The sequence below is a fragment of the Oncorhynchus tshawytscha genome, linkage group LG06 (genome assembly GCF_018296145.1).
Source record: "Oncorhynchus tshawytscha isolate Ot180627B linkage group LG06, Otsh_v2.0, whole genome shotgun sequence".
Taxonomy (NCBI): Eukaryota; Metazoa; Chordata; class Actinopteri; order Salmoniformes; family Salmonidae; genus Oncorhynchus; species Oncorhynchus tshawytscha.
In genome coordinates, this window is record NC_056434.1 from 6,861,741 (window position 1) to 6,876,463 (window position 14,723).

Here is a 14,723-nt window from a genome sequence, read left to right on the forward strand (position 1 = left end):
GTTATGTAGTATGCTGTACTGATGCAGAAGTTTGATACGATATACTCTAACGTTGTGTAGTATGCTGTACTGATGCAGAAGGTTGATACGAAAGTGCCATACTGTACCCACTCCAGCCAAAGGCTCTGTCACTCCACTTGTCGACGTGGGGCCTGCGTGGTAGTGTACTGTATGTATCTGCACGATATACATAGGGTACATCACATGTGTATGTGTTCGCTAAGGTCCACTAGGCAATTGTTGTGTTTCCGAAAGAAGAAAAAAAAAACTAGTTTGTTCTATGTTTGGTGGTCTGGCTGATGTGCTCTGATGATACCCTCTATTCTCATATCATTGAAATGGACCTATACAGTACATCCAATCCAATAGATCCGTTTCCTCACGTTCAATGTTGTCCTGACCACATCCCTGATGTGCTTCTTCATTTTGGTTTGAACTGGCCTAGTTTAGTGTATCTGTTAGCTTGTGTGTTTTTGACTTCTTCAATTCAACTGCTTCTTTTCTTTGTGTGTGTGTGTGTGTGTGTGTGTGTTTCTGTGTGATTGTCTGTCCACGAAGGGATATTACTCTATGAGTCCTTATGATGACGGATATGTAAGTTTTACTGAAGTTTTCATCCATTTTGTGCTGTCGTCCCCCCACCCCCACCCCGTTCTCCCGTCTTACTCGCACCTTGCCTTGTCGGTCTATCCCTCCCTCTCTCCACCGCTCCACCTCTCTTCCTCTCCCCTATACCTTTACATGGCTCCTTGTATTGCCCCAGTATTCCAGTGTTTTCTCTACTTCTCATTCGATTCGTTTAATGGGATGTTTGTCCTTGTTTCGCGTAAGAATGGTTCCCTTTTTGTCTGGCGAGGATGCAGCTTGTTTGGTGAAATACCTCCGTGGTTATAGCCAGCGACTTCATTAAGCATCCACTTGTTCCCCGTCCATAAATTGCCATCATCTCATCTCTCTGTTGGCTATACCGGTAGGAAGGTAATTTGCCACTTGTACGTATGACAACATCGATCTCAGCCCTCTCTGTTTCTTTTAATACAAGTCCCAACATAATGTTCCCTCAAAAAGAATTCGGCACTGAGCAAATTTCAGGTCTGCTGCAAAATTCCAAAAAATTCCAGTGTGTGTTTACTGTGAATACTGAGGCTGTACTCGCTTTAAGTTACAGTTTTACTGTGAACACTGAGGCTGTACTCGCTTTAAGTTACAGTTTTACTGTGAACACTGAGGCTGTACTCGCTTTAAGTTACAGTCTTACTGTGAACACTGAGGCTGTACTCACTTTAAGTTACAGTTTTACTGTGAACACTGAGGCTGTACAGTTTTCTGTGAACACTGAGGCTTAAGTTACAGTTTTACTGTGAACACTGAGGCTCTACCCACTAAGTTACAGTTTTACTGTGAACACTGAGGCTGTAGCTGCTTTAAGTTACAGTCTTACTGTGAACACTGAGGCTGTACTCACTTTAAGTTACAGTTTTACTGTGAACACTGAGGCTGTACTCGCTTTAAGTTACAGTCTTACTGTGAACACTGAGGCTGTACTCTCTTTAAGTTACAGTTTTACTGTGAACACTGAGGCTGTACTCGCTTTAAGTTACAGTTTTACTGTGAACACTGAGGCTGTACTCGCTTTAAGTTACAGTCTTACTGTGAACACTGAGGCTGTACTCACTTTAAGTTACAGTTTTACTGTGAACACTGAGGCTGTACTCGCTTTAAGTTACAGTCTTACTGTGAACACTGAGGCTGTACTCGCTTTAAGTTACAGTCTTACTGTGAACACTGAGGCTGTACTCGCTTTAAGTTACAGTCTTACTGTGAACACTGAGGCTGTACTCACTTTAAGTTACAGTTTTACTGTGAACACTGAGGCTGTACTCGCTTTAAGTTACAGTCTTACTGTGAACACTGAGGCTGTACTCTCTTTAAGTTACAGTTTTACTGTGAACACTGAGGCTGTACTCGCTTTAAGTTACAGTTTTACTGTGAACATTGAGCCTCTACCCACTAAGTTACAGTTTTACTGTGAACACTGAGGCTGTAGCTGCTTTAAGTTACAGTCTTACTGTGAACACTGAGGCTGTACTCGCTTTAAGTTACAGTTTTACTGTGAACAATGAGGCTGTACTCGCTTTAAGTTACAGTTTTACTGTGAACACTGAGGCTGTACTCGCTTTAAGTTACAGTTTTACTGTGAACACTGAGGCTGTACTCGCTTTAAGTTACAGTTTTACTGTGAACAATGAGGCTGTACTCGCTTTAAGTTACAGTTTTACTGTGAACACTGAGGCTGTACTCGCTTTAAGTTACAGTTTTACTGTGAACACTGAGGCTGTACCTGCTTTAAGTTACAGTTTTACTGTGAACACTGAGGCTGTACTCGCTTTAAGTTACAGTTTTACTGTGAACACTGAGGCTGTACCTGCTTTAAGTTACAGTTTTAACTGTGGCCAGGTAGGCTACTGTGGCTATTTGATCATAATGTAGGGCCTACCAGAGTGGTCTCCCATAGGATTTTAACATGGAAATAGCTGTTCTATCATTCAGCCTACAGTAGCAGCCAATGTGTGGTGTTCAATGTAGGCCTACATTCCATGAGACTTTAAAAACAAACGCATGTAGGGCTTGACATTAACGTTTTTATCCACTTGTCCTTCAGACAAGGGGGTGACTGAATGTTGTTGTGTTGTTTGATGCAAGAAACCACTTGACAAAATAAAATGCATTATTATTCCCATACCATTATTACAGAGAAAGACACATTATGCTGCCCTCTGCCTATTGGCTACTTAGTTTATTCAAGCCTGTTTCAAAATACAATACTGCCCCTTTAAGACAAAAAAAAATTATTTACCTGACTCGCTTTTCAAAGATGTCGTTTTGTGCTCTTGTAGGAAGCAATCACTCCCCTATTGCTGACTACAAATTATCTATAACTGAGCTAATAACTCACTAACTAGCAAAGGACATTAACAAAATGTGCACACGTGGATACATGCAGCTCTCGCTTTGATATCGAAACAAGCGCGTCTACCCACAACCACTCATGCTGTAAACACAGTCCAGTTCAAAGTGAATGGTACAGATCCATATATGGAAATGGTCCATTTGCATATAGGCCTACTGCAGGTCTGATTTGTCATGCCACACCGGTCTGTGTAGAGTATAGAGTGCGGGCTGAGTCGTGTGTGTCAATGCCGTAGAATCCTACTCTGAAGCATTCTGCCTTCTACAAAATCTTTTGCATAGTTTGTTTTGTCTTGGTGTGTTGCATTGAAAGTGGCTAATATTGTATTGGTTCGATCACAATTGCCACTGTAAAGAGAATTGATAGTGTTAACTAACAGGGGAAAACTCTGGAAAGTTGAGTGAAGTTTCATTTCGTGCTTCGCTCCATGGGCTGATATTTCTGCTGCGCGCAGCTTAGAGGGAACATTGGTCCCAACTGACCTATGAGAATTAAAGAAGGATGATGATACCAGTTCACTTCTTATTTTAAGCACTTTTCCCATGCCAGAGTGCAAAACCAGATAGGGGAAAGTAGCTGAAAAACGTCTAAACTATTTAAAAAATTATATATTTTAAAAAAGGAAATTAAAAAAGCCGAGAATTGCATAATAGCCTACAACTGGAACTTACTTTTTTAAGCTATTGTTGATTTCCAGTTAGGGTCAACCTCTTCCACAGCCACACAGAGAATGACTTTGTTCTCCATTGGAATACAACACCATAATTGCGGTATAATTATCGTCGTCTTCTCCCATTTATTATAGATGGCTCTCAAAAGATTTCACTGTGTCTACCTGCCTATGGGGAGAAACTAAAACTCAGACAGTCCACCCAAATACCTGAATTATATTAGGATGCAAATATTAAACCTACTTATCAAATAGTAAGTGTTACAATGGCTTATTATGGGTCTCCATTAGGCATAACAAAGAGATACGACATTAAAGATGATAAATTATGGGTCTTCTCCATTAGGCATAACAAAGAGATACGACATTAAAGATGATAAATTATGGGTCTTCTCCATTAGGCATAACAAAGAGATACGACATTAAAGATGATAAATGACCTGTTTCTGCAATCTGTGTGTGGGAATTTAATTCCACTGTCTGCAATATTATTTTAGATATACCATTTAAACATTGTTTTTTTTTATTTTTCATGCTAAAAACAAGAACTTTTCGTCAGTCAATGACCTCCATTTTAATAGACTGTACGAGGCCAAAAATAACTCAAGAGGAATATCGACGAAAATTGATAGTCTTCTTGCCTTTTTGAAAATACTCCTGTCCCATTCTAACTAACCACATTGCATGATCTGGCCTAAAGTTCCTGTCGTCCATTTCAGTTCGGGTTTTGGGGCAATTAAACTAACAGAGGCGAATTCATGGGAAAGGATAATCTCCTTAACATTCCTATATCTCAATGTCCTCTCTGGTGGAAGTTGCTGTAGGAGACTGGTCACAGTAAATCCTCTGTCAAATGTCACAGGCTGAACATGACATAAACACCTGCCAGCCCTTCATGCTTTATGGGAACAGACATTTTTTGGGAAAGTAGGATCCAAGACAAGTCTTTCTCCCAATCACGTTCTAGCTACACCAACGCCAGAAATGATATGGATCACCTCACTGACCTTTTCCTCAAGCCAATCATCCAGTTTTGAGGTTGGATTTCAGTTGGAAACACGCTAATTATTACTTTGAAACCTCAGCCGAAGCCTTAGTTTTAGGTCTGTTTCCGTCCACAGCTCTCTTACAATACCAGGCCTATAGGACAGGTGCAGCAATTCTTGAAACACGAAAGGAATTGGTTGCTGCTCACTAACACCTCGCCCCTTTGTGTTCCTCCTTGCTCATTGGATTGGACAGTGTCCCTGTCACTCATTGCATGGGCACTGTTGCCATAGGTTACGCCCAGGGATTGTGCATGTGACAAAACCATAACCTGCACGCATGAACCCCTGCCCGTCCGTTAGCACATTAGTTAACCTAACTGAACCACCGTTGTTTTAGGAGGACGAGGGAAACTTAGGTAAGTATGAGACAGCAAGAACATACCTCTTCTGCTGGATAAGGACAAACCCCTATGTTTTGGAATCTTTTCTATGTCAAAAGATGATCAATAAAAACACAAAACAAGTGACTCTAAATATGTCAGTAATCTCAGTGTCACTGGGATGGTGTTGTGGGTGAAATGTTAAAATACTACAATTTTCTCTAATACTACAATTTGTCTTTCTCTCTCCCAGGCTTCCTCATTGCTACGAGCGTCTATTGTACCTCAGTAAGTCCCCTCATTGAGTTGTTCTGTGGAACCTGCTGGGAAAATGGCATATTGAAAAAAGCACTTAATAAATGTTAAAAATGGCACACAGTGTGCAGGAGTCCCATTACATTACCTTAGATTATATTACTTTACATTACTTTACCTTAGATTACATTACGTTACATTGCATTGCCTTAGATTACATTGCCTTACCTTAGACTACATTACATTACCTTAGACTACATTACATTACCTTAGATTACATTGGGGGCGGCACGTAGCCTAGTGGTTAGAGCGTTGGACTAGTAACCAGAAGGTTGCAAGATCGAATCCCCGAGTTGACAACGTAAAAATCTGTTCCTAGACCGCCAACCCACTGTTCCTAGACCATCATTGAAAGTAAGAATTTGTTCTTAACTGACTTGCCTAGTTAAATAAAGACATGAACTGATTTACCATCACAGTGAACTGTCCTTAGTTTACTATGACCTGGGATTTACCATCACAGTGAACTGTCCTTAGTTTATTATGACCTGGGATTTACCATCACAGTGAACTGTCCTTAGTTTATTATGACCTGGGATTTACCATCACAGTGAACTGTCCTTAGTTTATTATGACCTGGGATTTACCATCACAGAGAACTGTCCTTAGTTTATTATGACCTGGGATTTACCATCACAGTGAACTGTCCTTAGTTTATTATGACCTGGGATTTACCATCACAGAGAACTGTCCTTAGTTTATTATGACCTGGGATTTACCATCACAGTGAACTGTCCTTAGTTTACTATGACCTGAGATTTACCATCACAGAGAACTGTCCTTAGTTTACTATGACCTGGGATTTACCATCACAGTGAACTGTCCTTAGTTTATTATGACCTGGGATTTATCATCACAGAGAACTGTCCTTAGTTTACTATGACCTGGGATTTACCATCGCAGTGAACTGTCCTTAGTTTACTATGACCTGAGATTTACCATCACAGTGAACTGTCCTTAGTTTACTATGACCTGGGATTTACCATCACAGTGAACTGTCCTTAGTTTACTATGACCTGGGATTTACCATCACAGTGAACTGTCCTTAGTTTACTATGACCTGGGATTTACCATCACAGTGAACTGTCCTTAGTTTACTATGACCTGAGATTTACCATCACAGTGAACTGGCAGGTCCTACAGGCCCTAGATTTGTCTCACCTGGACTACTGTGGACTAGGTTCCACAAAGAGGGGCTAAGGAAAATTACTATTTTTCCTGAACGAGGCAGCACGGCCGGACCTTAGATGTACATGGAGATATGCATGTCAATCTCTCCTGGCTCAAAGTAGAGGAGAGATTGACTTCATCACTACTTCTTTTTGTGAGAGGGATTGACATGTTGAATGCACCGAGGTGTCTGTTTGAACTACTGGCACACAGCTCAGACACCCATACATACCCCCACCAGAGGTCTCTTCACAGTCCCCAAGTCCAGGACAGACTATGGGAGGGGCAGCATTACTACATAGAGCCATGACTACATGGAACTCTATTCCACATCAAGTAACTGATGCAAGAAGTAGAATCAGATTTAAAAACATTAAAAAATACACCTTATGAAACAGCAGGGACTGTGAAGAGACACACACACAGGCACAGACACACACATACACACACGCACGATAACATACTGTATACACTGTACACACATGGATTTTGTGTTGTAGATACACTATATATACAAAAGTATGTGGACACCTCTTCGAATTAGTGGATTCTGGGCTATTTCAGCCACACCCGTTGCTGACAGGTGTATAAAATTGAGCATACCACCATGCAATCATTGACAGTAGAATGGAAGAGCTCAATGATTTTTAACGTGGCACCGTCATAGGATGACATCTTTCCAACAAGCCAGTTCGTCAAATTTCTGCCCTGCTAGAACTGTCCCCGGTCAACTGTAAGTGTTGTTATTGTGAAGTGGATATGTCTAGGAGCAACAACGGCTCAGCCGCGAAGTGGTAGGCCACACACGCTCACAGAACGGACCGCCAAGTGCTGAAGTGCGTAAAGAATTGTCTGTCCTCGGTTGCAACACTCACTACCGAATTCCAAACTGCCTCTGGAAGCAACATCAGCACCAATAATTGTTCATTGGGAGCTTAATGAAATAAGTTTCCATGGCCAAGCAGTCACACACAAGCCTTAGATCACCGTGCGCAATGCCAAGCGTCGGCTGGAGTGGTGTAAAGCTCGCCGCCATTGGACTCAAGAACAGTGGAAATTAGTTCTCTGGAGTGATGAATGACTCTTCACCATCTTGCAGTCCGACGGACAAATCTGGGTTTGGCGGATGTGAGGAGAATGCTACCTGCCCGCATAAATAGTGACAACTGAAAAGTTTGGTGGAGGAGGAATAATGGTCTGGGGCTGTTTTTCATGGCCCCTTTGTTCCAATGAAGGGAAATCTTAACGCTACAGCATACAATGACATTCTAGATTATTCTGTGCGTCCAACGTTGTGACAACAGTTTGGGAAAGGCCCTTTGCTGTTTCAGCATGACAATGGCCTCATGCAAAAATCGAGGTTCACACAGAAATGGTTTGTCGAGTTTGGTGTCGAAGAACTTGACTGGCCTGCACAAAGCCCTGACCTCAACCTCATCGTACACCTTTGTGATGAATTGGAACGCAGACTGCGAACCAGGCCTAATCGCCCAACATCAGTGTCCGACCTCACTAATGCTCTTGTGGCTGAATGGAAGCAAGTTCCCACAGCAATGTTCCAACATCTACTGGAAAGCCTTCCCAGAAGAGTGGAGGCTGTTATGGTAGCAAAGTGGGGACCAACTCCATATTAATGCCCATGATTTTGTAGTGAGATGTTTGACGAGCAGGTGTCCACATACTTTTGGTCGTAGAGTAGTTGTAGAGTAGTGGTCTGAGGGCACACACTTAATGTGTTGTGAATTCTGTTGGGTAATGTAGTTAACCTTGGCAGGAACTAATGGGGATCCATAATAAACCCCAGGAAGGGTAGCTGCTGCCTTGGCAGGAACTAATGGGGATCCATAATAAACCCCAGGAAGAGTAGCTGCTGCCTTGACAGGAACTAATGGGGATCCATAATAAACCCCAGGAAAAGTAGCTGCTGCCTTGGCCAGAACTAATGGGGATCCATAATAAACCCCAGGAAGAGTAGCTGCTGCCTTGACAAGAACTAATGTGGATCCATAATAAACCCCAGGAAGAGTAGCTGCTGCCTTGACAAGAACTAATGTGGATCCATAATAAACCCCAGGAAGAGTAGCTGCTGCCTTGACAAGAACTAATGTGGATCCATAATAAACCCCAGGAAGAGTAGCTCCTGTCTTGGCAGGAACTAATGGGAATCCACAATAAATACAAACTACAGCAGATAGTTTGTGAAAAACACCCACCATCTCCCCTATACAGGAGGCCTAAGGAGGTGCCGCTGCTGCCCTCTCTGGACTATGACAAGCTGAAGAGAGACTTGCTGGGGGGATCAGACAGACTCAAGGCCCTGCTGCTCCAGGCCCTGTGCTGGGTCAGTCAGACAGCCTGGACATGCCTAGGCCTACTGCTACTGCTCTGTCTCTATGTGTCTCTGTCTCTATGTGTCTCTGTCTCTATGTCTCTGTATCTATGTCTTTATGTCTCTGTGTCTGTCTCTTTGTCTCTGTCTCGATGTGTCTGTGTCTGTGTCTCTGTGTCTGTCTCTCTGTCTCTGTGTCTCTGTTTCTCTGTCTCTTTGTCTCTGTCTCCATGTGTCTCTGTTTCTCTGTCTCTTTGTCTCTGTCTCCATGTGTCTCTGCCTATGTTTCTATGTCTCTATGTATCTGTCTCTGTGTATATCTGTCTCCATGTGTCTCTGTCTATCTGTCTATGTCTCTATGTATATCTGTCTCTGTGTCTTTGTGTCTCTCCGCATCTCTTTCTCTGTGTCTCCCTTTCACTCTGTGTCTCTCTCTCTCTGTGCCTGTCTGTCTCTGTGCATCGATGACTCTCTGTCTCTGTGTCTCTCTGCCTCTGTGTCTCTAGGTCTCTGTGCCTGTCTGCTGGTCTGTCTGCCGGTCTGTCTGCCTACCTGCCTGTCTATCTGTCTGTTTGCCAGTCTGTCTGCCTGTCTGTGTCATCGCCTTGTGTGTTCTCCTATCCCCAGAGACTGACCCGTTCTCTCCAAGGTGAGCAGAGGGACACGGTACTGCAGGCCTACGTCAGCAACGACCTCCTGGATTACCACAGCACCAGACAGGTAGGTTAACATTAGAAGCCTTCTCCCTAAGTTTGTTTTATTCACTGCTTTAGCACACTCCGCCAACCTGGATGTCCTAGCCTTGTCTGAAAACTGGCTTAGGAAGGCCACCAAAAATCCTGAAATTTCCATCCCTAACTATAAAATTTTCCTACAAGATAGAACTGCCAAAGGGGGCAGAGTTAGCCTGCAGAATTCTGTCATACTATCCAGGTCTGTGCCCAAACAATTCGAGCTTCTACTTTTAAAAATCCACCTTTCCAGAAGCAAGTCTCTCACTGTTTCCGCTTGTTATAGACCCCCCCCCCTCGGCCCCCGTTATGCCCTGGACACCATATGTGAATTGATCGCCCCCCACCTATCTTCAGAGATTGTACTGTTAGGTTACCTAAACTGGGACATGCTTAACATCCCGGACGTTCTACAATCTTAGCTAGATGCCCTCAATCTCACACAAATCATCAAGGAACCTACCAGGTACAACCCTAAATCCGTAACCATGGGCACCCTCTTAGATATCATCCTGACCAACCTGCCCTCTAAATACACCTCTGCTCTCTTCAACCAGGATCTCAGAGATCACTGCCTCATTGCCTGCGAGCGTACTGGGTCATTGGTCAAACAACCATCCCTCATCACTGTCAAACGCTCCCTAAAACACTTCGGCGAGCAGGCCTTTCTAATCGACCTGGCACAGGTATCCTGGAAGGATATTGACCTCATCCCGTCAGTAGAGGATGCCTGGTTGCTCTTCAAAATGTTTTAAAAAATAATTTTGAATTAAGAACAGATATAGTCCTTGGTTCACCCCAGACTTGACTGCCCTTGACCAGCACAAAAACATCCTGTGGCGTTCTGCATTAGCATCGAATAGCCCCCTCGATATGCAACTTTTCAGGGAAGTCAGGAACCAATATACTCAGTTAGGAAAGCCAAGGCTAGCTTTTTCAAACAGAAATGTGCTTCCTGTAGCACTAATTCCAAAAAGTTTTGGGACACTGTAAAGTCCATGGAGAATAATAGCACCTCCTCTCAGCTGCCCACTGCACTGAGGATAGGAAACACTGTCACCACCAATAAATCTACAATATTCGATCACTTAAATAAGCATTTTTAAGCATTTTTAAGAAAGCACGGCTGGCCATGCTTTCCACCTGGCTACCCCTACCCTGGCCAACATGTTCAGCACCCCCCACAGCAACTTGCCCCCCTTCTCCTTCACCCAAATCCAGACAGCTGATGTTCTGAAAGCCACAGGGTTCCACAGGGTTCAATTCTTGGGCCAACTCTTTTCTCTGTATATATCAATGATGTTGCTCTTGCTGCTGGTGATTTTCTGATCCACCTCTACGCAGACGACACCATTCAGTAAACATCTGTCCCTTCTTTGGACACTGTGGTAACAAACCTCCAAACGAGCTTCAACGCCATACAACTCTCCTTCCGTGGCCTCCAACTGCTTTTAAATGCTAGTAAAACTAAGTGCATGCTCTTCAACTGATTGCTGCCCGCACCCGCCTGCCCGACTAGCATCACTACTCTGGACGGTTCTGACCTAGAATATGTGGACAACTACAAATACCTAGGTGTCTGGTTAGACTGTAAACTCTCCTTCCAGGCTCACATTAGGCATCTCCAATCCTAAATTAAATCTAGAATTGGCTTCCTATTTCGCAACAAAGCCGCCTCCACTCATGCCGCCAAACATACCCTCGTAAAACTGACTATCCTACCGATCCTTGACTTCGGCAATGTCATTTACAAAATAGCCCCCAACACTCTACTCAGCAAACTGGATGTAGTCTATCACAGTGCCATCCGTTTTGTCACCAAAGCCCCATATACTACCCACCACTGCGACCTGTATGCTCTTGTTGGCTGGCCCTCGCTTCATATTCATTGCCAAACCCACTGGCTCCAGGTCATCTATAAGTCTTTGCTAGGTAAAACCCCGCTTTGCTTTATCTTGGACAGATCACAGTTGTAAATGAGAACTTGTTCTCAACTGGTCTACCTGGTTAAATAAAAGTGGTGTTGGGTGAAATTGCCACTTGACACTGATCTTGGGTCAGTTTAGCATTTTCCCCAATAATGGTGAATGTTAGGATTGGCAGATGGAGAAACTGATCCTGAGATCTGTACCTATGGGGAAACTTCAGCTCGGCACTTACAGGGTGGCATTAGGTTCTGGTACAACCATGAGGTAACCATTAGACATATTATCTAACAAAACCATATGGGCTTTGTCACGATTCTCTCCTCCCCAGAGTGGGCATTCGTTCACTTCCCTTTAAGGGTGCACTCTTCAAAGAGAAGAATCTGAATTAGGCCTTTTTGTTTCATTTAATGTATCTCTTGAATGGCTAAAGAGACCACTCACAGGCTTTCACAGGTTCTAAATGTTGGGATGATTTCATATTGGAAATGGTGGTAGGTCATGAACTCTTTTTGGTAAGGCCAAAGTTCATCAGCCTCTCTCAAGTAGGCTAGATACCACATTTAATTTGACAGTAGTAATGTGCCGGTTTAAAATGTCTCTCTCACACATGCAAAACACACACACACACACACACACCCTCTCCTGGTAAGAAAGACAATCAATTGAACATCTGAACATCTCACTGTCTTCAGTAAACATGCTATCTTAATCTCATTAATTTAACCTTTTATGAAACAGCCTCTACCTCCGATTCAGTGCCAGTAGTATCGTTTTTCTCCTGGCTTCTAGAATTACCACACTAGGGAAGGAGGGCCCCTGTTTCATTGGTCCTACGATTCACTGGTTCGCTAGAAGATGGTTTTCCCCGAGAGTAAGGACAAGCGTCTTTGTAACGATGTTTGTTTTTGGTTTTTCGAAACAACAACAAAAAAGAGAACTACCCTTTTTTTTCCCACTGTAACTGTCAACTACAGGAGGATTCATGAGCCCACTCTCAATGAGTGTAGACAGCCTGCTGCTGTCGCTCTGCTAACGTCAACTACAGGAGGATTCATGAGCCCACTCTCAATGAGTGTAGACAGCCTGCTGCTGTCGCTCTGCTAACGCCAACTACAGGAGGATTCATGAGCCCACTCTCAATGAGTGTAGACAGCCTGCTGCTGTCGCTCTGCTAACGCCAACTACAGGAGGATTCATGAGCCCACTCTCAATGAGTGTAGACAGCCTGCTGCTGTCGCTCTGCTAATGTCAACTACAGGAGTATTCATGAGCCCACTCTCAATGAGTGTAGACAGCCTGCTGCTGTCGCTCTGCTAATGTCAACTACAGGAGGATTCATGAGCCCACTCTCAATGAGTGTAGACAGCCTGCTGCTGTCGCTCTGCTAACGCCAACTACAGGAGGATTCATGAGCCCACTCTCAATGAGTGTAGACAGCCTGCTGCTGTCGCTCTGCTAATGTCAACTACAGGAGGATTCATGAGCCCACTCTCAATGAGTGTAGACAGCCTGCTGCTGTCGCTCTGCTAATGTCAACTACAGGAGGATTCATGAGCCCACTCTCAATGAGTGTAGACAGATTGCCGCTGTCGCTCTGCTAACCGTCAGATGGGGGAGGAGAGGAGGTTGGGCGCCCACGTGGGTAACTGGGGGGCCCTGCCTTGATTGAGTTATTGAAACAATTTTTTTTTTTTTTACGGCATAATAAATACATTTGACTGGTCAATTGTGTGAGTCAGGGGGACAAGAGGCAAAAACACTACAAAAAATTACAAGTACGTTAATATTTTTATTTTTTATTATCCAACCACAGGAGCCTGCTCTCAATGTTCATAATACACGGGAGAGAATCATTTTTGCCACAATTTGTTTTTAAACGGGATTAAATATGATCACAAAATTCATACAGGTAACTGCCCAAATAAAGGGAACACCAACATAAAGTGTCTTAATAGGGCGTTCGGCCACCACGAGCTGCCAGAACAGCTTCAATACACCTTCACATAGATTCTACAAGTGGACCTAAACCCTACCAGGATAATGAACCCCACACACCATAACATAAACTTTGTATCCCTCATTTGCTCAAATGTTTTCTTTATTTTGGCAGTTACCGGTCATTTGGAAAGCATGCGTGCCAAATATGGAACAGCTTGTTGTGGCCATAGATATATAATAGATAGAAGGTATTTGGAACCTCTGACCCTGGCAATTTGACTGTAAACACATGGGTGCACCAGCAATGGCTGCCAGTCCAGACTTGAACAGGAACGGCCATCTATGGATTACATGTCTATGGTTGGTAGAAGCTGTCTGTTTGCCTATTGCATATTTCTAAATACATTTGCAGGAAAAAAGTACAGTTTGGAAAAGAGAAGACTAATCTGTCTGTAGAAACAATAGAAACAACTCTCAATGTTGAGCGAACAGCAGCACTGTTTTTCAAAGTAGCTCGTCTTGAGATAGGCTATTGCCAAGAGGAGCGCTTCGGCCATCATGAGTAGTAGTAGCCTGTGGCTTAATCTTCATCATTGAGTGAGTCAGTGTGCCACTGGAAATATTACTTAGTAGCCTACTGTAGCCTATAATACATATATACAATACCAGTCAAAAGTTTGGACATACCTAGTCATTCAAGGGTTTTTCTTTATTTTTACTATTTTCTACATTTGTAGAATAATAGTGAAGACATGGAAACTATGAAATAACACATATGGAATCATGTACTAAACCAAAAAATATATTTTAGATTCTTCAAAGTAGCTACTTTTTGCATTGTTGACAGCTTTGCACACTCTTGGCAATCTCTCAACCAGCTTCACCTGGAATGCTTGAAGGAGTAGCCACGTATGCTGAACATTTGTTGCCTGCTTTTCCTTCACTCTGCAGTCCAACTCATTCCAAACCATCTCAATTGGGTTGAGGTCGGGTGATTGTGGAGGCCAGGTCATCTGATGCAGCACTCCATCACTCTCCTTCTTGGTCAAATAGCCCTTACACAGCCTGGAGGTGTGTTTTGGGTCATTGTCCTGTTGAAAAACAAATGTTTGTCCCACTTAGCGCCCACCAGATGGGATGGCGTATCGCTGTAGAATGCTGTGGTAGACATGATGGTTAAGTGTGCCTTGAATTCTAAATAAATCACTGACAGTGTCACCAGCAAAGCACCCCCAGACCATCACATGTTGGGAACCACACATGCAGAGATCATCTGTTCACCTCCTCTGCGTTTCACAAAGA

At 43.3% G+C, this 14,723-nt stretch overlaps 1 protein-coding gene across 3 annotated transcripts in view; it reads left to right on the forward strand.

Annotated features, from left to right (window-relative positions):
• The window catches only part of LOC112251956 (lisH domain-containing protein ARMC9), an 83,697-nt gene that overhangs the window by 19,964 nt on the left and 49,010 nt on the right, over window positions 1-14,723 (forward strand). For 2 of the 3 annotated variants that reach the window (XM_042322890.1, XM_042322892.1), the window contains exons 10-13: window positions 559-594; window positions 5,264-5,298; window positions 8,725-8,836; window positions 9,452-9,544. In XM_042322890.1, coding sequence (XP_042178824.1) covers window positions 559-594; window positions 5,264-5,298; window positions 8,725-8,836; window positions 9,452-9,544 — 276 coding nt within the window. The remainder of the gene's footprint in view (window positions 1-558; window positions 595-5,263; window positions 5,299-8,724; window positions 8,837-9,451; window positions 9,545-14,723) is intronic. The other variant, XM_042322891.1, reaches the window with a different exon arrangement.